The sequence below is a fragment of the Camelus dromedarius genome, chromosome 8 (assembly GCF_036321535.1).
Source record: "Camelus dromedarius isolate mCamDro1 chromosome 8, mCamDro1.pat, whole genome shotgun sequence".
NCBI lineage: Eukaryota > Metazoa > Chordata > Mammalia > Artiodactyla > Camelidae > Camelus > Camelus dromedarius.
The window spans coordinates 32276583-32297202 of record NC_087443.1 but is presented as its reverse complement, the minus strand read 5'-3'; the positions used below and the strand labels follow the sequence as shown (position 1 = coordinate 32297202).

At 52.3% G+C, this 20620-nt stretch overlaps 1 protein-coding gene across 6 annotated transcripts in view; it reads left to right on the top strand.

Moving 5' to 3' along the window:
• The window catches only part of CDH23 (cadherin related 23), a 157721-nt gene that overhangs the window by 121832 nt on the left and 15269 nt on the right, over nt 1–20620 (top strand). For 3 of the 6 annotated variants that reach the window (XM_031461108.2, XM_064488079.1, XM_064488078.1), the window contains 11 exons: nt 2827–3048; nt 3363–3482; nt 4145–4325; nt 9410–9543; nt 10086–10295; nt 10847–10954; nt 12321–12423; nt 13710–13835; nt 14529–14732; nt 15891–16349; nt 19550–19666. In XM_031461108.2, coding sequence (XP_031316968.1) covers nt 2827–3048; nt 3363–3482; nt 4145–4325; nt 9410–9543; nt 10086–10295; nt 10847–10954; nt 12321–12423; nt 13710–13835; nt 14529–14732; nt 15891–16349; nt 19550–19666 — 1984 coding nt within the window. The other 3 variants (XM_031461111.2, XM_064488080.1, XM_031461113.2) reach the window with 3 other exon arrangements.

Below are 20620 nucleotides of genomic sequence, written 5' to 3'. Positions count from 1 at the left end.
CTTCCACCCAGGGAAGCTACAAAGCCAACTGAAACCAGGTGGGTGCTGGGCCCTTTCCCCACCTTGGCCATCCTCTGGCAGTGGTGAGGAGGGGTCACTGAAGAGTGAGACTCTGGAGCACCTGCCTTCCCTCTCCCCACCCCTGCCTGGCCTTGCCCAGGCCACCCTTGAAACCAGACTCTCTGCCCCAGGGCCTAGAAGGTAAGTGCAGAAAGCCTTGGATAAGGGAAGGGGAGCAACTGCCTCACCGCCCCCTTCCCCAGAGGGCGAGAACACCTGAGCTGGGCTCAGTCTCCCTCCCCTCCCCACCACATTGTCCCCAACTCAGCCTCCTGAGTTTGCATCAGGGTGAGACACAGAGGCATTGCCCAAGGTGTGGGCATGGTCCAGAAACCTCAAGAACTCTTTCTTCAATGCCAGGGCAGGAAGGGCTTGACTGAGAGGGCCTTTGGGGTGCTGACTTCCTCCTCACTCCAGAGGGCAGGGGAAGTCAGACCTACCTTTGCCTCCCAAGCTCAGGCCTGGTCTTGGAGAGAAGGGGCTCTATTAGAGCCCTCCCCCCCCCCACCCCTCTCAGCCCCTGCAGCCTGCACGATGGTAAGAACCACTTCCAGGAGTCTAGGGAAGTGGGAAATGTCAGCACCCCCACCATGTCAGCGGGTCTAGAATCTGGCCTCCTTCCTGTAGGGCGGCACTCGTGTGCTCTTACTGGCAGAAGGGGGCTCAGGAGGACGCCATGCTGAGCTCCTTCTCCGTAGTGAGTGCTCTTAGCTGCATCCAGGACCATGAAGAGCCACAAGATGCACACAGTGGCCTTCCTTGACAGTCATCTATACTCAGATATTTGGAGACCCCACCACTGTTCTTAATGAAAACCAATACAAGCACGTTATAGAGAAGACTGAAATTTATCTGAGCTTTCAAAGATAATGAGAGGTCTCAAAGATCTTACATTCTTGAGACAAACACTTCAGGCTTTTCCCCAACTCAGTGCAAGTTCCTGCTCAACTCCAGTGGGGAAGTCTGAGAAATGTTAAAATAATACATTTTCCCACTCTGTGTGCTTATTGTTTTCATAAAGATTCGTTGAGATTCTAAGACCCAAAAGAATAGCTTCCTATTGAAGAGATTTAGACTAATGATAACAGACCAGAACCTCGGGATGCCTGAGCCAGAAAGGATGTTAAAGAACAAGTCAGGTCCTTTATTAACAAAGTCCAGAGAAGAGATGTGACATGACCAAGGTCACAGAGCCTCAACTCAAGGCTGCCAACCCTACCAGCTTTGGAAACAGTTCCAACAACTACCTAACACGCCCGCCCCCCCAACCAGAGTTGCAGCTCAGGGGACTCATGGCCTCCACAGGGGCAGTGACAGTCTTCTTCAGTTAGGTGTCCTGTCCTTCTGTCCATCCTCCCACAGGTGGTTCCAGAGCCAGCCAGTGCCAAGGAAAAGGTGCACACAATTTGTCTACATGCAGCTTTTTGCACTACCTGCTTTCTGTTCCCTGCCCTTGGCAATGGCCTGGTCACATTCTCTCTACCCAGACGTCTTCACAGTTGTTGTAACCTTATTATTTTATATTAGTCACTAATTATAGTTTATATGAGTCAAGGTCCTGACAGGAAACAGATGGCACACTCAGAAAGGGTTCAACTGAAGAGAGTTTAATGGGAGACCATTTACAGAGAGCTAGTGAGGCACCCGTAGATCAACAACCACAGGAAGCCATTACCCGCCCAGGGGTGCAGAAGGACAAGAAGAGGAGGTGAGGCACCTGGAGCCCGTTGAGGGCTAGAGCCTGAAAGAGGGGCCATGCATCAAGGGAAACACAGCCGCTGGCAGAACTGCAGAGAGGAAAGGATGGAGTATGAGTGAAGTACCCTCCTCTCCTGTCTTCTGCTGGGACCTTCCATTGGCCAAACTATCTGAAAGCCAGATGTCAAGGGAGCCCAGGTGAGGCAGTCCACAGGGGACATCCTCCCAGGCACAGAAGCAGAGGAGGGCAGCAGAGGGACAGAGAATACCAGCACATGGCTAATTTCCTTCTTCCATTTATCTACTCTGCTTTTGAAGTGCCACATCAACCATTTCTCAGTGGTTCTTGAGTGCTACTTGCTGAGTTCCGATTGGCTAAGTTTTACCTGTGGTCTGATTGGACCAAATCAGCCAAAAATGGCCACTGACAGGAGAACGTGGTGCACAAACTGTTCTTGCAGTGAAGTCATGTGCTGAGAGCTTTACTTTCCACAGTTCAACAAATTACGCCCATGTAATTGCCTCAAACCCAGTGTTGTTCCTCTCAAAAATGCTGAAAATAGGTATTTCTTTCACTTACATGAATAATGGGTAAAGCTTGAATGCATAGACTGAGTACATCACATTCTTGCCTTTTGTGATCTAGAAGGAGGCCCAGTGTCAGGAAGACCCGGGCCCAGTCAAAGCTATGGGCTGGAGGTAGTTACTGGGGTTCATCTCATATACCAATTTTAATCACTAGATCAGCATGCTGACAGGAATGCTGGGATTGCATCTGGCCTCAGCAGTGCCATGATTGATTAGTGATGTCTGCCATGGGCATGGACAGAAGGGTGGTGGTGCAAGTGCTAACTTGGACCTAAAGCAGTTACCTAGCTTGGCTTTTGGTGGAGCCTCTGTGATTTCTTCCTCTATCAGCCTGGGACTTCCCTCACTCTCATCCTTCTCCCTTTCCCTCACTATATTGGATCCCACTGAGTAAGTTCAGCCTAGGAGAACATCCAGCTGGGTCCACCTCAAATCCTCCAGCCAGCTGACCACGGAACCTGACCTTACTCTTCTCCACAGGCTACCACCTACGTGTATGTGACCATCATGGACGAGAATGATAACACACCTGTATTCCAGCAGCCCCACTACGAGATCTTACTGGATGAGGGCCCAGACACAATCAACGCCAGCCTGGTCACCATCCAGGCGCTAGACCTGGATGAGGGGCCCAATGGCACCGTTACTTACACCATCGTTGCAGGCAACATCATCGACACCTTTCATATCAACAGGCACACGGTCAGCAGCTGGTAGCAGGGTCCAGGAGGAGGATCAGCTGGCTAAAGGGATTAGAGGGGAGCTCAGTGACATCATGGGGTTGGGGACAGAGCAAAGATGGAGTCTGGGAGGAAACCAACGGGGCAGCGCATGCAGGAGGATGAAAAGCATGGGTGGGGCCTGGTTTAGAGGACAGCAGCGTTCCCTATCGTGGCCAGGATGTCAAGGCATACCTCCTGGGGTGGTCAGAGGGTGCCTCATGAAGGAGCTAGTCCCTAGGGTGGCCCAGACCCACCACCCACTGATCCACCCTTGTCCCTCTCCGTATCCCACAGGGCGTCATCCGTGCTGCCAAGGAGCTGGACTACGAGATCAGCCATGGGCACTACACCCTGACTGTCACCGCCACAGACCAGTGCCCCATCTTGTCCCACCGCCTCACCTCTACCACCATGGTGAGTGGTGGGACACAGCCCCAATTTGGGGTTGGGGCAGGACAGGTCACAGAAAGTTCAGTGGGGAAGTAGGGTAGAGAAAGATTATCCAGGAGAAACATCTCAATCCAAAAGCCCTGTTCTGGTCTCCGCAACTCACCCAAACTTGCTTTGTGACTTTGAGGAGGTTACTGAACCTCTCTGTGTGGCTGCAACCATCAGCTAGATGATGACACCTGTCTTCCCCGACTTCGTGGGAAGAGCACAAACTCTAGTCAAACCAACAGGGGTTCACGTCCTTGATCTTCTGTTTCCTACCTGTGTGGCTCTGGGCTAGTAACAACCTCCCTGAGCTTCACTTTCCTCCTTGGTAAAAGGGGGAGAATAAAAACTGTTTCACAATGTTGGAAGACCAAATGACACCAGGTAAAATGACCCCAGTACAACAATAAGTAGAAGCTCTTGGCATTATTATTAATAATTTTATGCCCATATTATTATGCCCATAAAGAGGCTTTGACAATAACAATGACTTATGCACATGCATAGCTTAAAAAGCCCTCCTGCATCTATTATCCAATGTGATTCTCGCATCGACCCATGAGGCAGAATTATCCGGTCCAGTTTACAGATGAGCAGGGCTGACTGGAGGTGGCTCTGGCTAAGCTTGCTCATCATCCCAGGTGCTTGTGAATGTGAATGACATCAACGACAACGTGCCCACCTTCCCCCAAGACTACGAGGGGCCATTTGATGTCACCGAGGGCCAGCCAGGACCCAGAGTGTGGACCTTCCTGGCCCATGACCTGGACTCGGGTCCTAATGGGCAGGTGGAGTACAGCATCGTGGATGGAGACCCTCTGGGTGAGTGGGGCCTGAGCTGGGTGATAGGGTGGCATGATCCAGAGGGCATCTCCCCAGCCTGGCTCCGGAACAGGATGAGAAAGGAGGTCTCGAGGCGGTTAGCCCCACCATCGTGTGATCTTGCCTTCTCTGGGCCCCAATCTCCCCGCCTGTAATATGATGGGAATAATCTTCCCCCAGGAATATGGTGAGAACACTGAAATCTGGTATCAGAGGCTGGTAGCCTTGGAAGGTCACAGACCCCTTTGAGAACCTGGTAGAAAAGTGCCCCTATGTCATATCCAGAAAATAGGCTCCAGAGAAGAGAAGGGATGAGCATCCTTGGCCCAGACCTTCAGGACCCCCCAAATACGCACATTCAGGGAGCACCCGGATTTCTCTGCACATCTCATTGTCAACCCTTCGTAGCCTTTACAGCTACCTTGGCTGTTCTCCTCAGTTGAAGAGCAGGGTTTGATTGGCCAGAGAAATTTCTCAAGACAGTTTTTACTTATTTCTGTCCAGTAGGAATCCCAAACTCAAGGCCTACTGGGGCCAGGCAGGGAGCATACATGGGAGAAAAGGTCTGGGCAAGACAGTAGGGAGCAGTGGGGGCTGCGGCAGCTGCAGCTTCGCTCCTGCCAGCTGCGGTCAGGTTGAAATGCAGGCCCTTTGGGGAGGCCTTCCCATTTTTTAGAGAAAAGCTGGAAATCCAAATCTTTGTGAAGCATTTGATTTTTAATGGATCACTCAAGACATTTATTGAGCGTATTTGTTGATCATATTCCAGATGCTGAGGATACAGAATGGTACAAAATAGACACCAATCCCTGCCCTTAGAGAATATATGTTCCAGTTGGAAGACACAGGCAATAAGCATAACTGATTAAGTAGACAACTTAGTCTATTGGGAGGTGCTGAGTGCTACAGAGAAATGTAAAGCCAGGAGATGGAGAATGCCAGGGTGACGGCTTAATTTTAGAAAGTACTCAAGGAAGTTCTGTGCACGGAGGTGACATTTGAGCAAAGACCTGAAGGAGGTGAGGGGTGAGTCATGTGGACATCCATGGAGGAGCATGACAGATAGTGGGAGTGGCAAATGCAAAGGCCCTGAGATCAGAGTGTGCCTGGCATGTTCACAGAGGAGCCAAAAGCCCTGTGCCTGGCATGAAGCCAAATGAGGGGGAGCGTAGGAAGAGATGAGATCAGAGAGGGAGCAGGCCCAGATGTTGTCGGGCTTTGCAGACCATTGTGAGGACTTGGCTTTTCCTCCGAGTGATGTGGGAACGGTAGGAGGGCTTTGAGCAGAGGAGGGATGTAATCTGACTTAGATTTCAACAGGGCCACTCCAGTCCCTGAGTTTGGAACAGACCATAGAGATTCAGGAATGTGAGCAAGGAAACCAGGTAGGAGTTCATGGCAGACACTTGGGCTAGAGGTGATGTAGCTGGGACCAGAGAGGTGGCGCTGGAGGTGGTGAGAGCTCTGGTATATTTCAAAGACAGAACCAAGAGGATACACTGACTGATCAGATGTGGGATGTGAACAAAAGTCGAAGGATAACACCAAGATTTTTGGCCTGAGCAACTGGAGAGGCAGCATTGCTGTTAGCCGACGATAGGAAGACAGCGACAGGAGCAGGAAAAGTAGGGGGAAGGATGAGGTTGGGTTTGAGATGTCAGAATGGGCTTGGATGTCCAAGCCAGAAGTTCAGGAGAAAAATCTGCACTGAGGAGAGGTATTTGGGAGTAGTCATCCTAGAGATATTTAAAGGCACAAGATGAAAGAAGTAATACTGAGGCAGGAGACAGAGAAGTCCAAGGATAGAACATAGAACCTGGGGTGAATTTGCATTTAAGATGCTAAAAAACAAACTCTTTTTGTAGGGCCAGACTTGGAGCCCCTGCTGTTCAGAACTTGTGGTGGCTCACTCTGTTCTGACATGCTACCCTTTTGCGTCCCCAAAGTCCTCTGTCTGGCCAAGCACTGTGCCTTTCTGCTCTGAAACCAGCAGAGCACGGGCCTTTCTCCTCTGCTGTTGCCATGCATGCACAGCAGTTATGCCATTTCACAGGAGTCCTGCTCCTGTTTGGGAGGATGCCAAGGCCTGCTTGACAGGTGGGTGCTGGGTGGGCAGCTGGCCCCCCTCCCAGAAAGGAGCCCTCTCTGTATCTGGCTCTAGGGTGCAGGGCTCACACCTGGCCTGGGGCTCCCTCCCCTCTGGGAAGGAAGAGTAGACATTCAGAGTCCAAAAGTAACTTGGGGCTCACTGTGCACTACCCACATTCCAGAAGAGAGAGCAAAGGCTGGGTGGGGTGGGGTGGATGACCTAGTGGTGTACTGCAGCAACTTGTACGGGTCACAACACCCACTCCTCACCTCTCTTCTCACTCCCGGGTTCACTGACACCATGTTGGTAACTTGAAAAAATTGACAAACACTATAAATTATGTGGAGAGCCGGCTCAGTGAAGGGATGTGCTCCAGGTCGCCTGGCTTCAAGGTCATCTTTCCACCACTGCAGCCTGAACCTGGAGGGGGCTTCTGTTGGTGGGGAGATGTCAGGACTGATGGCTCTCACAAGCCCCACTAAGCTGTGAGGAGACACGCAAAGAACAGTTGGGAGAAAAGGCCATTATCACTCGCACCTCTCCCACCAGCCCATCTTCTCAGAACCTCCAACTGCCCCTTCTGGTCTGGAGCGCTCCTTGGACCCCTTTCTTACATCCGCATCCTCCTTGACAGCCCCCAGCTCCTTCGGAGGGCTGCCTGGGCTCGCTTTCAGGATCTCCCTGATGATACCAAGAGCTGTTGTGGGTCCAACACACACAAGGTGAACTGGGCCAGCACCAGCACAGCCCTGTGATGATACCTCTTTATTAGCCCATTTTTCGGATTAGAACATCAAGGTAAGAATCAGTCACATGCCCAAGGGTGTGTAGGAGTGAAGTCAGGATGCACACCTGGTTCTGATTAGATGCTTTTATCCCCAATCTCCAGAAGGAGTGGAGTGGGGCAGGGGGCATTCCGGCCCCAGCTGCTGAGGGGGGTCATTTGTAGTGTGGGGGCCTTTGACCTGCCCACTTCCCCCACTGAGCTAACCTCATGGGGCTCTAGCCCCTAGTCCCTCAGGCTTGCTTCCCTGAGCCTTCAGAACCTCTTCCTTTCCTTCAAGAGGGTTGCTGGCTTTGGAGAGGAGGCATCAGGCCATCTGCTTGCTTATGGCCAGGAGCTCACACAGGGCTGGGAAACCCCTAGAAAGGGAATCCCCAGTTCTTTGGAGACCTTGGAGTATCAGGAAATCCTGTTTCAAGCAGCTTCCACCTCTCTCAGCTGGGTGTAGCCATAGGGCTGCTGGGAGCAGAAGGGCTAGTGGGAAATCCCAGCTGCAGGTGGGCCAAGAAAAGGCTGTTTTGGTAAATCAGAGCAGTAGGAGTTGGGAGTAGAGACTTGGGTAGGATGTGAAGAAGCAGACAGAGAAAACTGTTGGGGAGCTTGGGCCTCTGTCCTTGCCGCGCCCTTGTGTGCTGTGTGTCTGTGAGCAAGTCAGTGCCCTACTCGGAGCCTCTTCCCCCAGCTGTCAAAAGGGCAAGTGAAGGAACTTTCTCCCTGTTCCCAGTTCCTGGGAGAGTGCATAGAGATGACCCCCTCTTCCTCACCTTCTCCCCACTTCCCTCGCTCATCCGCCCTCACTTGCCTTGGCCCCCTGAGCGCTTCCATCCAGCTGGGCCCCTGCTAACCTTCCTGGCTTCCTGCCTCTCTGCTCTTCCCCTCCAGCCCCTTCCCTGCCACCCCTCCAGCCCTGGTCAGCTCTGAGTGGTGAGTCCCATGGCTGCAGTGGGCTGAGATGCAGAGCCCTGGGTTCGAGTCCAGGTTCTGTCGTTAACTTGCTGTGGGGGCTCAAACAAGTCATCACCCTTCTTTCCCATTCAATTTTCCAGAGGACACCGGCCGATCTCTGAGGTCCCTGCCAGTGCAGAGACTGCGAATCTGAGGCTCTTGCTCTAGGCACTCTTAGACGTCTGATCCCTCAGCCAGGCCAATATAAGGATTGAAGCCAGGGTTCCAGCTGAGGGTCCTCAGAAACCTCGAAGAAAGGGAATCAAATCCCTTTCATGTGGAATCTTAAAAAAAAAATGACACAAATGAACTTATCTGCAAAACAGAGACAGACTCACAGACATAGAAAACAAACTTATAGTTATCAGGGGAGAAAGTGTAGGGTAGGAGGGATAAATTGGGAGTTTGAGATTTGCAGACAGTAGCTACTGCATGTAAAATAGAAGCAAGCTCCTACTGTATAGCACAGAGAACTGTATTCAATACCTTGTAATAGCCTGTAAAAATATGAAAAGGAATATATATATATGTGTACATGTATGTGTGTGTGTGTATAACTGAATCACTATGCTATACACCAGAAAGTAACACATTATAAACTGACTATACTTCAATTAAAAAACAAGAAAGGAAATCATGGCCAACTAGGGGCCAAGGGAGGCCACAGGCCTGGGAGCACCCTGGCTGCACTCCAGCTGGCTCAGTATCAGGGCTGAACAGAAGGTACTTGGGGGCTTCCCTGTCCCCCACCCCCCATCCCGACTTTATCCCTGCCCCAGTACCTCACCATTAGCGTTGTATTCCTTTGGGGTAAACTTTGCCCTTCCCCAACATCCTGTTTACAAGGCGTGGTATCTGGGAAGGATCACACATTACGAAGTTTCCAACGCCTTCATTAATTGATTTCTGATCAATAGTAGTAAGAAAGAGGGTGCTTGTGTGGAAAGGGAAGCCCCACTTTTTCAACATAACCTTACGCCAGGGTGGGTCCCTGGCCTGCTCAGGGCCCAGGGAAGGAAAATGACCTGGCATCTCATGTACCTCAGGGCATGAGCAGGTCCCTGCCTGCTTGCACCCTCAGCAGTATCTGTCCCTCTACCTCCTGCACTTCCCAGCCCTTGGCGGGTCTCATGAGGATCTGAAGCTGGGGACACTGGAGGGCCCATGCCCTGGCTGTCCCCTGACCCTGGCGAGTAAGACTCTTTAGAAGCAGCCTGACTCGTGGCTGTTCTCTACTAACTCTGGCCTCTCCTGGGCGGCACCCAGGGGAGTTTGTGATCTCTCCCGTGGAGGGGGTGCTGCGAGTCCGGAAGGATGTGGAGCTGGACCGGGAGACCATTGCTTTCTACAACCTGACCATCTGTGCTCGAGACAGGGGGCTACCCCCACTCAGCTCCACAGTGAGTCTGGAGACCCCATTTGACTGACTTCGCCTCACTACACCCTGAACTCTTTATAGAGACTCCTGTCAACACTGCCACCCTCATGCCCACGGCGGCCTCGGGCTGCTCTGGAGCCAGTCCAGGCCCTCAGGGCCCCTGACAGACCTGCCTGGTGGGGCCTACCCGCAGGGGCTGGACCTGGGGCCTGGCAGCCACGGCCACTCGGAGGGCTCTGGGGAGGCTGCCTGTCTGCCAGACCTCTGCACCTGTCACTCTGCCATTTCCACCCCATCTCTGCCTCTTTATCTTTTCTGCTTTTCTTTTACCCTCATTTTGATCCTCTTTTTTTTATGATCATTGTCCTTGTCGTCCCCTTCCTTCTCCTTGACCAGCTGCACCTTTCCGTCCTCAGTTCCTACTCCTTGGCTATCTTCTCCTCCTCCTCCTCCTCAGTTACCTCATCCCTTTCTCCTCCTTCTCTCTCCCCTCCATCCCCACCCCGTGCCCCCTTTTCTCCTTGTCCTCCTCCCTCACTTCCCCTCCTCTCTGATATGCCCCAGATGCTGGTGGGGATTCGGGTGCTGGACATCAACGACAACGACCCCGTGCTGCGGAACCTGCCCATGAACGTAACCATCAGTGAGAACAGCCCCGTCTCCAGCTTCGTTGCCCATGTCCTGGCCAGTGACGCTGACAGTGGGTGCAACGCCCTCCTCACCTTCAACATCACCGCAGGCAACCGAGAGCAGGCCTTCTCCATCAATGCCACGGTAGGGCCGGGGCTGACCCCAGGAAAGCCCCCAGGATTTTGCCTAAAAAAGAGGACCCTGCCCCAGGGGCTTTTCTATCTGTCTGGGCTTCTGCTGGTTCCACTTCCTCCTCAAGTCTCCACCCTCCACTGGGACGTGGGGGTCTCTGTGGGAAGCATGGAATCTTGGATTTGTAGGTGAGCCACCTCTGGGGTCCTTGTCACCCCAAGGCTTGTCATGTGCAGAGATGGACAGAGACTTTGTACCACTTGGTTTGTACCAAGATATCCTTTGTACCTAGAAGTCCTCACTTGACCTCTTGGAGGGTTATCAGCTGCTGAAACCGTGAGGTCCTCTGAGGGACCATCCCTTTGAGGCAGCAAGACCAGGCATTGGTGGTCACTCTTGCCCTGGTAAGACCCTGCCAACCCATTTTGGCCTTCTAGACCGTTTGGTGGTTTAGGAAGATAATTCACAGCCACTCCTGCAGGCAGAGCAGTTGGGCCTCTGTAGGCCAGAGGCCAAAGTGGGGGGACAGGTCACTGCTCAGCTCACCACACTCTACCTCCCAGACAGGGATTGTCACTGTGAACCGGCCCCTGGACCGCGAGCGGATCCCAGAGTACAAGCTGACCATTTCCGTGAAGGACAACCCAGAGAATCCACGCATAGCCAGGAGGGTGAGGCTGGAGGGCACAGGCCTGGGTGCTGGGGGTACGCAGCTGGCATGGCCTGGGAGTTAGTTGCACAGACTTTAGAGTGAGTAGGAGCTGGGTTCAAATCCCTCTTCCACCTGTCCATGGGTATGTGGTTTTGGCAAGTCAGTCAGCCTCCGTTTTCTCTTCTGCAAAATGGAGACACATCTACCCCAAAGTCACAGGGAGGACTTGAAGGAGCCAGTGTCTGGAGAGTCCTCAGCATGGTGCCTGGCACACGGAAAACACTCAGTAAACACCAGCTATCAGCTTTTCTCCCCAGATCACCAATACTTGGGCCCATATCCCAGTGGGATGGGGAGGTGGGCCTGCATGCACTCACAAGCACATACTCTGGGGTTCTGAAAGGGTTGCATTTTCCAGGTGGCTTTTCCCTTAAAAGCCAAATGTTAGCTCTCTTCACTGAGAAGGAGGTGGGGTTGCTAAGCAAGCAGTCCGTTTGGAGTAGGAGTCAGCCCTCCTTCCCAGCCCATGAGGTCTGGGGCAGAGCCCTGGCCACGAGTCCTAGGGCCTGGCCCATCTCAGCCCTGCTTCTGATAAGCTGCAAGGCTCAGCCACAACCCTGCCCTCTCTGGGCCTCGGTGTCCCCATCTCTACAGGCTGGTGGCCCTCATAGACCGCTGGTCTACGTCCTGTGCTTCTCCCCTTCCTTCCTTCTCTTGCTTTTCTCTCCCACTCTCATTCCCTCTCCTCTGCCTGTGCTTTAGGAGGGCCTGGGTCAGGCTGGAAAGCAGCAGCATTGAATGGTGGGAATCAGGGGGCTTGGAGGCTGGTCCCCACGCTGCAGCTCACTTGCTCTGCAGCTTTGAATAGTCACCCCCCTTCTCTGAGCCTTGGTTTCCCCACTTCTGTAGTGGAGAGCTGTCCAGGGTACTGGGAGGCTCCGAGAGATAAGGACTATGGCTGTGGTTTTGAAAGATCTGAAGTGTAGCCCTGGGTGAGTTTGAATAAACTCTGACCAGGGCATCAGGCCAGCCTGGAGGGTCTGGAAACTAAGGCTGGTCTTCCTGGCTGAAGTCCTTCTTTATAATGAGATGGACCATGATTAAATACCATATATATCCATTCTCCTGTGAACTTCACAACACTTCCATGAAGGAGTTAAGGTCAAATTAAAAAACAGAGGCCCAAACAGGGGGAAAGATCTGCCTGAGGCTACCCTGTAAGCTTCTAGCACAGAAGGGACTTGAACCCAGGTCTCTGGACCCCTGTTGTGGGCTTTTTTATCATCTACTTCTCTGCCTTGAATGTCATCTCCTAGTCCTCCTCCCACTGGAGTGCTTTGCTAGAACATGGCCTACAACCTGTCCTCCCATCGTGCCTCCCACAGGATTTTGACTTGCTACTGATCTTTCTCGCGGATGAGAATGACAACCACCCTCTCTTTACTGAGAGCACCTACCAGGCAGAGGTGATGGAGAACTCTCCTGCTGGTAGGTGCTGGGCCCACCTGGGAATTCCTGCAGCTGCCAGGTACCACCTGGGCCCCAGGTGCCTGAGGACCTCCCTTGTGCCTGGTGAGGGCCCAGCTGAGGCCTGGCTGGGGAGGCAGCTTTACCACGTGGCTGGCGAGTGCAGAGGGTGTGGAGGGGAGAAAAGGGTACAGCCCTGAGAGGCTGGTGGGCCAGGGCTGCTGGGCCTCTTAGGGGCCACCAAAGAGGCCACAGGTCTCCTTGGAAGTGGTTACTGGTCCCCAAGGTTGTCCAAGAACAGCCCCACTGCCCACTCTGCACAAAGGGCATTTAAGGTATGAGGACTACCCAGGAGGGGGATGAGCCCACCCCTCCCTCTTCTCTCCACTCCCAGACATACGGCATCCTGGAAACTTCTGAGCAGGGGGCCAGGGGGCCTTTCGTAGGTCAGTGTGGCCCTTTCCCCACACACATGCACTGACCAGCCTCACCTCCCTTCAGAGGGACAGAATCTCCTCTTTAATGTCTCCCCAGAGGAAGTCCCCTCACTCCTCCTCCAGCCCCCCAGCCCCCGAAGCTTAGATTCTAAGTCAGAAAGAGATGAGCTGAGATACCCCTTGTCTCTGGCTGAGCATCTCCACTACAGGAATTTGAATCTTACACCTGCCTGTGTCTATGCTCACCCATATGCCAGCGCATGTCCACGTAAGGCACATGTGTTGGCTCACATGTGTGCACGGACACACATAGGCACATAGGTGCCTGCACAACGCACTCCATGTGCAGATGTGCCCACCTGCAGAGGTAGACAAGACCCCGGCCTGCAAGTGCCACCGTGAGTGCTCGTGGCTGTGTGAACATGGAGTCCTGCACACACATGGGGATTCTTAGCTATGTGTGGTCAGACAGCTGTTAGAGCATTGTGTGCACACACGTGTGGACAGACTGGGCTGGGTGTGCATACCTAGACAGGGCCCACACACAGGGAGGGGACGTCAGGGAGCCCCAGACCCTCCCGCGGAGTGGCCAGCCTCAAAGGCTGCTGGGAAGGCAGGCGTGCTCCTGGCGGGCCAGAGGGGCTTGCTCACCGCTGTTGTTTTCTCCCCAGCAGGGCTTTGAGGCCGCTCCCCAGGCATCTGCGTCAGTCTGCCAAGGCTGCCGCAGCCCGGCCCAGGGCCTCCCCGCCCCGTCCGCCTCACCTCCCTCCCTCTCATCCATCGTCAGCCATGGCTCACCGGGACGGGGTAGGGGAGGGGCGGGTGGGGGGCCAGGTCGGCCCAGCAGTGACCCCTCTCCCCCTGGCCCAGGGACCCCTCTGACAGTGCTCAATGGGCCCATCCTGGCCCTGGATGCCGACCTGGACGTCTACGCCGTGGTGACCTACCAGCTGCTGGGGGCCCAGAGTGGGCTCTTTGACATCAACAACAGCACCGGTGAGGCCTCTGTGCCCGGCACCCCCAGCCTGGCTCCAAGTCTTCCTCTGGAATGGGAGTGGCCCCGCTGCTAGACCCAGGGCCTCCTTTCTCAGTGCTGGGTCCAGGCTCTCCAAGGAGACCCCATCCCTCAAGCCCCCATCTTGCAGCTGGATTAGGCCACCCAAGGGCCAGGCAGGAGGAACCAGGAAGAGGCCTGAGGGTAACAGGAGAGATCTGCTGGTACATAAGCTCTCGGCCTTGGCAGAGAGCCCCCAAACCCACTCCCTCCAGCTCCCCATGCCCAGCCCAGAGGATCGGGCCTCTAGTCTGCCTCATGGTCTCCCCAGAGACCATGTTATATCAGTCTGGTCTTGGCTGATTTGGTGACAAGTGACAGGGAGGGATATATTAGCACTTCTCTCAGCAGAGCAGGTCAGACCTCTAGCCTGGGTCATCCCAGGTGGGACTCTGGAGAACTGCAGAGGGCAGCTGGGGAGGGGACAATTAGAGGACACTGGCACCTAGGGGATCTCCCTAAACACTGGTTGTTGGACCTTTACAAAAGAATTCTTATTGTGTTGCTTTCCCTGCTCCTCTTTCATCTCTTTCCCCTTCATGCCTTGTCTTTGTCCCCTCCTGGTTCGCTCTCGCCCTGTCTCCCCACTGCATCATTTTTCCTATGTCTCCCTGGCTGGTGGCGGTGGGTGCCAGGCATAGTAACAGTGAAGTCAGGTGTTGTCATTGACCGGGAGGCCTTCTCACCCCCTGTCCTGGAGCTACTGCTGTTGGCTGAAGACATCGGGCTGCTCAACAGCACAGCCGACCTACTCGTCACCATCCTGGATGACAATGACAACTGGCCCACCTTTAGCCCTGCCGCCCTCACTGTCCACCTGCAGGAGAACTGCCCTCCAGGTATGCAGGGGCAGGTCCCGGCCCATAGCAGGAGCTGGCTGATGGCCTGTGGGGACTGGAGCCTCACAGATTGGAGGCAGAATCCACCTCTGGTCAAGAGGACAGGCAGTAGGATTGGCAGGAGGGCACTGGAGAGACAGCCAGGAGACTCAAGTCCTCCCTCACTTCCCTTCTTGGATCCCCAGTGTCTTGTCTGCAAAAGAAGATTATTAAGGTGTATTCCATCCATGTTCCTGGAAGGAAAGACTCTTTAAAAGTCAAAATAGGATTAACATGATTCCCATCAAAATCAAATATGAATTGGTGGGTAAATTTTATTCTAAAGTTTACCTGGAAGAATAAGAACATTTTGAAAAATAAATATAATCAAGCCAGATTTGCCTTACCAGATATTAGAACACATTACCAAACTACAGAATTAAAAACCGCATGGTATGCACACAGGACTTTGAAAGTAGCCCAGAAATAGATACTGGTAAATTAAAGAATGTAATATTATGTGACAAAGGAAACAGTGAAACCAATAAAGAAAACTAATTATTTGGTGTGCAAAACATCTATTCATATCTAGTATAGATTCTCACTCTGTAGCAGACACCAAAATGAAACCCAAAGACGTTCTAAAGAAAATATAAAAAGGTAGAAAACATTAAAAAAAAAAAAAAGCAGAAGTTGGAGGTAAATATTTATCTGATTGTGGGATAAGTAGGTTCTAAGCATATAAAAAACAGAAGAACTTAAAAGAAAACTACTAAATTTTGGTGCATATGAATTTAAACTTCTTTACATGAGATAATTATAACTAATATTGAAAGGGAAACAAACTGAAAAAAGATATTTGACACAAGGTATCGTAATTATATAATTTGTATAATTTAACAGAAAAATGAGCAAAGGGCAAAAGCAGACGCTTTACCAAAGAGAAGATACAACTAATCATTAAGTTATTAAAAATTGCTCAGTCTCACAAGTCAAAGAATGCAAAATAAAATAGGATACCATTTTCCTACAAAATGGCAAACATGAAAAATGCATAAAAGATAGATACTGGCAAGGCTGTGGTAGGAAGAGGCCCTTGTGAACGAAGAAAGTTATCTTGGTGAGATGTTTTTAGAAAAGGCCACTGTTCTCAGCTGCTCCCCATTCCCACCCCCACAGGATTCTCAGTCCTTCAGGTCACAGCCACGGATGAGGACAGTGACCTCAACGGGGAGCTGATCTACCGAATAGAAGCTGGGGCTCAGGACCGCTTCCTCATCCACCCGGTCACCGGGGTCATCCGCGTTGGCAATGTCACCATCGACCGGGAGGAGCAGGAATCCTACAGGCTGACGGTGGTGGCCACCGACCGGGGCACCGTCCCTCTCTCGGGCACAGCCACCATCACTATCCTTATCAACGACATCAATGACTGCCACCCCGAGTTCCTCAACCCCATCCAGACGGTGAGCGTGCTAGAGTCAGCCAAGCCAGGCACTGTCATTGCCAACATCACCGCCATCGACCGTGACCTCAACCCTAAGCTGGAATACCACATCATCGGCATTGTAGCCAAGGATGACACTGACCGCCTGGTGCCTGACCAGGAGGACGCCTTTGCCGTGAATATCAACACAGGTACAAGGGCCTGCTCCCCTCCAGCCCTCCTCCTGCCTCCCCGCCCCTGTCTCCTGGCTCTCTGCTTCCTGCCCTACCCTCCTCCTTTCTCTTCTCTCGCTCTGCTCCTTCCTTTCCCTCAGCTGCTCCTTCCTCCTCTCTTCTCCCTCCTGTTGACACCACATCCTTCCCTCTTTCCCATCTCTCCCCTGGCTCCTTCCCTCTCTCCCTTCTCTTCCTCCTTCTCCCTTGGCCGGCCCCGTCTCTGTCTGATTCTCTCACTCTGCCAGTATTGTATGAGAGTGCCCATCTCACCACACTCTTCCCAGCATTAATATTACATGGTATTCATATTTGTAATTCTATAGGAAAATGGCACCTTGTTTTAATATGTATTTCTTTAATAACTGGGCAGTTGAACTCTTTCTCCATATGTATCCAGGTCATTTAAATTGTCTAAGTTTTATATATGTGTGTGTATGTGGATATAGATATATATAATATGTGTATTTCTATTTATATATATACACACACACATATATGTACCCTTAATTATTTTCTTACACCATCAGAAAACAAAGAGAACTGTGGCTTATCTTTCATGATTTATGCAGCTTATTATAATTTTGATGGCTTTAACATTTTTCAAAAAGTGCCGATGTCTGCTCCTCTGGGGAGTTGAGGAGGGGACATGGGACCTCACAGGGGTACTTTTTGGAAGGCCCAGAGGAGTGAAAGAAAAACTAACATGGCTGTGACAAAATGCTAAAATTCCTTGTTATTCAGAGAAATGCATGATAAAGCGGTCGTGAGATACTGGTTTTCCATGTGTGATTAGCAGACATTAGGATGCTGGACAACACTGAGTATTGGTGACAGTGTGGGGACATCAGAACCCTCATACACTACTGAAGATATTTAGGCCAATTCCACAATCTAGATAGCAGTCCAGCACAAAGTACATCCATACTGCCATGACCCAGTAATTCGACTCCTGGGTGTATGTCCCAAGGAAACTCTCAAGTCAATAATGGAACTACCTGAGGATGTTCACTGCAGTGTTATTGGTGGCAGGAGTTGGAGGCCACCTGGGCATCCATCTCTAGAAGACTGAAGAGTAAAACGTGGTAGGTGTACACCATGGGTTACCAGGTAGCTGCTAGAAGCACTAGATTCAGACAGAGAACCATGAGTGGACCTTAGAAACAAGTACTTACTGAAAAGAGTAAGAAATAGAATGGGTTATATGTACCATAGTCCCACTTGCATAAGTGTAAAATACACAAAAACAATACATGATTTTAGGATCTTTCAAATAAAAAATACACTTTAATACATTACAGTGATTGTCCGAGAGGAGAAGGGGAGAAGAGTATGGGACTAAAAAGGTTTCAACACATACATAAGACAAGAGCAGGGCCAATGACTATAGTATGCAGTGAACCAAAGAGCATGATGAACTCAATATGCCTCTGAGACCTAAAGGGAAAAGAAGACAGGAAAACCATGAGCCACTAGGAGAAATCAGGTAGCTCAGACATGCGTCAGGTGAGCAGAATTCCTGCTGCAGTGGCTGCCCGGGACCACAGACAGCTGCTCCGAGCCCCTGCCCAACTTCACGCTGTACTGTTGCCTCTACCAATTTTTTTCTATTCTCCTTCCCTCCAACTGACTCTCTTCTCTCTATTTTTCTTTCCAGTGTCCTCTCTGCCCCTCTTCCTCACGTTCTCTCCCCTCCTTTGCTCACCTCCCGTCTCCTTTCTACTTGCCAGAGTCTCAGCCCCCTGAGCGCTCCCACTTGCCCCCTGGCTTCCTGCCCCTCTTCCTCTTCCCATCCACCCTACCCGTCCCGAACCTCCGGCCCTGGTCAGCTCTGAGCCCTTCCGTCCCCTCCCCCCTGCTCTGCTCCATCCCCTCTCCTCCCTGAACTAACTGATGTTAACCCTCTTCTCTCTTCCTCACGGCTGGCAGGCCCACAGGTTTGAGCTCTGTTTCTCTGTCACTTCCCACCTCATTTCTTCTCTGCTTCACCCCATCGCCTTCCTCCATACTCACCGCACCCCCCCCCACCCCTTCCCATCCTGTGGGGCCCGGGCCAAGGCTGTGGCCCAGCCTTTGCAGACTGAATGCAGTCACCCTCTCCCCATCCTCGCTCCCCAGCCTCGGGGACAGGGAGCGAGAGTAGGAAGAGGAGGAGGAGGAGGAGGAGGCAGCGGCCCAGGGTAAGTGACAGCCCCATGGCTGGGGACCCGAGGAGGACAGAAGCCCAGCAGGGGAATCTACCAAGGGGGAAGGGAATCCCGGACACCCCGATGCCTGAGAGAGGGCTAGGAAGAGAGAGAGGTGGGTTCATCCTAGGATGAGGCCAAAGGGAGGAGGAGACACCATGCCCTTAAACACGCAGGAAGAAGAGCGGTCCCAACAGAGCCAGCCCTGAGACTGGCAGTAAAGCTAGGTCAGTCTAGTTCAAGCCCAAGCCACTGGAGGGCTCCTCTGTGATTAGGGAGCAGGCAGGGGTTTGGGGAGGTGGCAGGTAGGAGAGAAGGAAGCAGCTTCTTGCTAGTAGTGCCAAAGGATGATACCCCTTTCCCAGTCAGCCGTGTCATGCCCCACGTAATCGAGACAAAGGGCTGGGCCTGGCTGTCTAGTCTGTGCCACCACTGAACCCTCCAGGGAACCCCCTCAGGGCTTTTTAGTTGCTTTGACTTTCCTTTATGCTTGATCTCCCTAGAATATAACATAAAATTTACCGTCATAACCATTTTTAAGTGTAAGTTCAGTGGTTCAATATACCCACCTTGTTATGGAATACAAGCATTCTTTTAAACAAGCAATTACATAGCACTTCCTATGTGCCAGCACTGGTCTAAGCCCTTTATAAATGTAAATTCATTTCGTTGTTATAACCCTCAAAATAGCCCTATGTGGTAGGTACTGTAATTATCCTCATCTTACAAATGAAGAAACAGAGGTACAGAGAGGTTAAATAATTTTCCCAAAGTCACCAGGCTAGTAAGCATTGATTAAGGGCAGAATGATGTTCCCCCTGCTTGCAGATGGCTGTGACCTCATCTCAGCCAAAGATGAAACCAGCAGGTCTTGGGTCCACTAGGGACCATTGCCCTTGGTGGGGATTGGGAAGGTTGGCCGGGAACACCTCTGGGAGGCCCAGATTTTAGGGGATTCCCTTTGGACTGAACCTAACCTGGTCTGGTCTGCAGGATCCGTAATGGTGAAGTCCCCCCTGAACCGAGAGCTGGTTGCCACCTATGAGGTCACTCTCTCAGTGATTGATAATGCCAGCGACCTGCCAGAGCGCTCCATCAGCGTGCCAAATGGTAAGGCTCCTCACAGGCCTCTCCCATCCATTACTCAGAGTCAGTCAGGCCAGAGGGGCAGGCCTGGAACAGGCGCAGGCCTGGCTCCCGGGAGGGAGCAGCAAGACCCAGCTAGAGGGGCTGCCAGTAGTCAGGCCGCACCAGGCACAGGGCAGGTGGCAGCTAAGTGAGGCTGAGGGTGGCCCTGGGTCCCAGCCGTTAGACAGAGCTCCGCAGTGGGGGATCCAGAATCCCACAATTGTGTGTGATCTTAAACCCTAAGGGTCAGAGTGGGAAGGAGGCTTGGTAGAGGCTGGAAGGGGATTGAGAAAAGGATGGGTTGACAGAGACTTAGAATCCCATTGTCAAGACTGGTTACTGAAGGTGTGGCTGGGATGTGAGCCAGGAACCTCAGATCTGATAGGAAGCCACGAGGTCAGCCCAGAGGAAGGAAAGAGCAAGGAAAGGTGACTTGAAGCCACAGACACCACATTAGGGGACGCAGGCACTACGGGAGAGAAGAGGGGCATGCTGCTGCCTTCTGCAGCTGGGCACAGGCTGCCCTGCCTGCAGTATGAGCTGGGAGGGGCTGCTCGAAGCAGTGGATTTTGTGTGGACAGAGCAGGGAGCAGGGAGGGGCATGTAGTGATGGGGTGGCCTCTGCCATGAGGCAAGGACAGCTGCTGGGGTGGGGAGATAAGCCTAGCAGATATCGGCTACTTATCTCTATAGCCCAGAGGCCCAAGTTTTCAGGAAGGAAGGGCAGACCTGGTCATCTCCTCCTTGTCCTGCACTCAGAGGGCAAAGGGCCAAGGCTAGTTATATAGAGGGGACAACTCAGACTGGAGATGAGAAGCTGAGTCATGGAAAGATCATCTTAGTCGTATCTCACAAGACTAGTGGGGAAACTGAGGCACAGTAGGGGCCAGGGGCTCCACCAAGGTTACCCAGCCAGTTGTCCAAACCCAAGCCCCT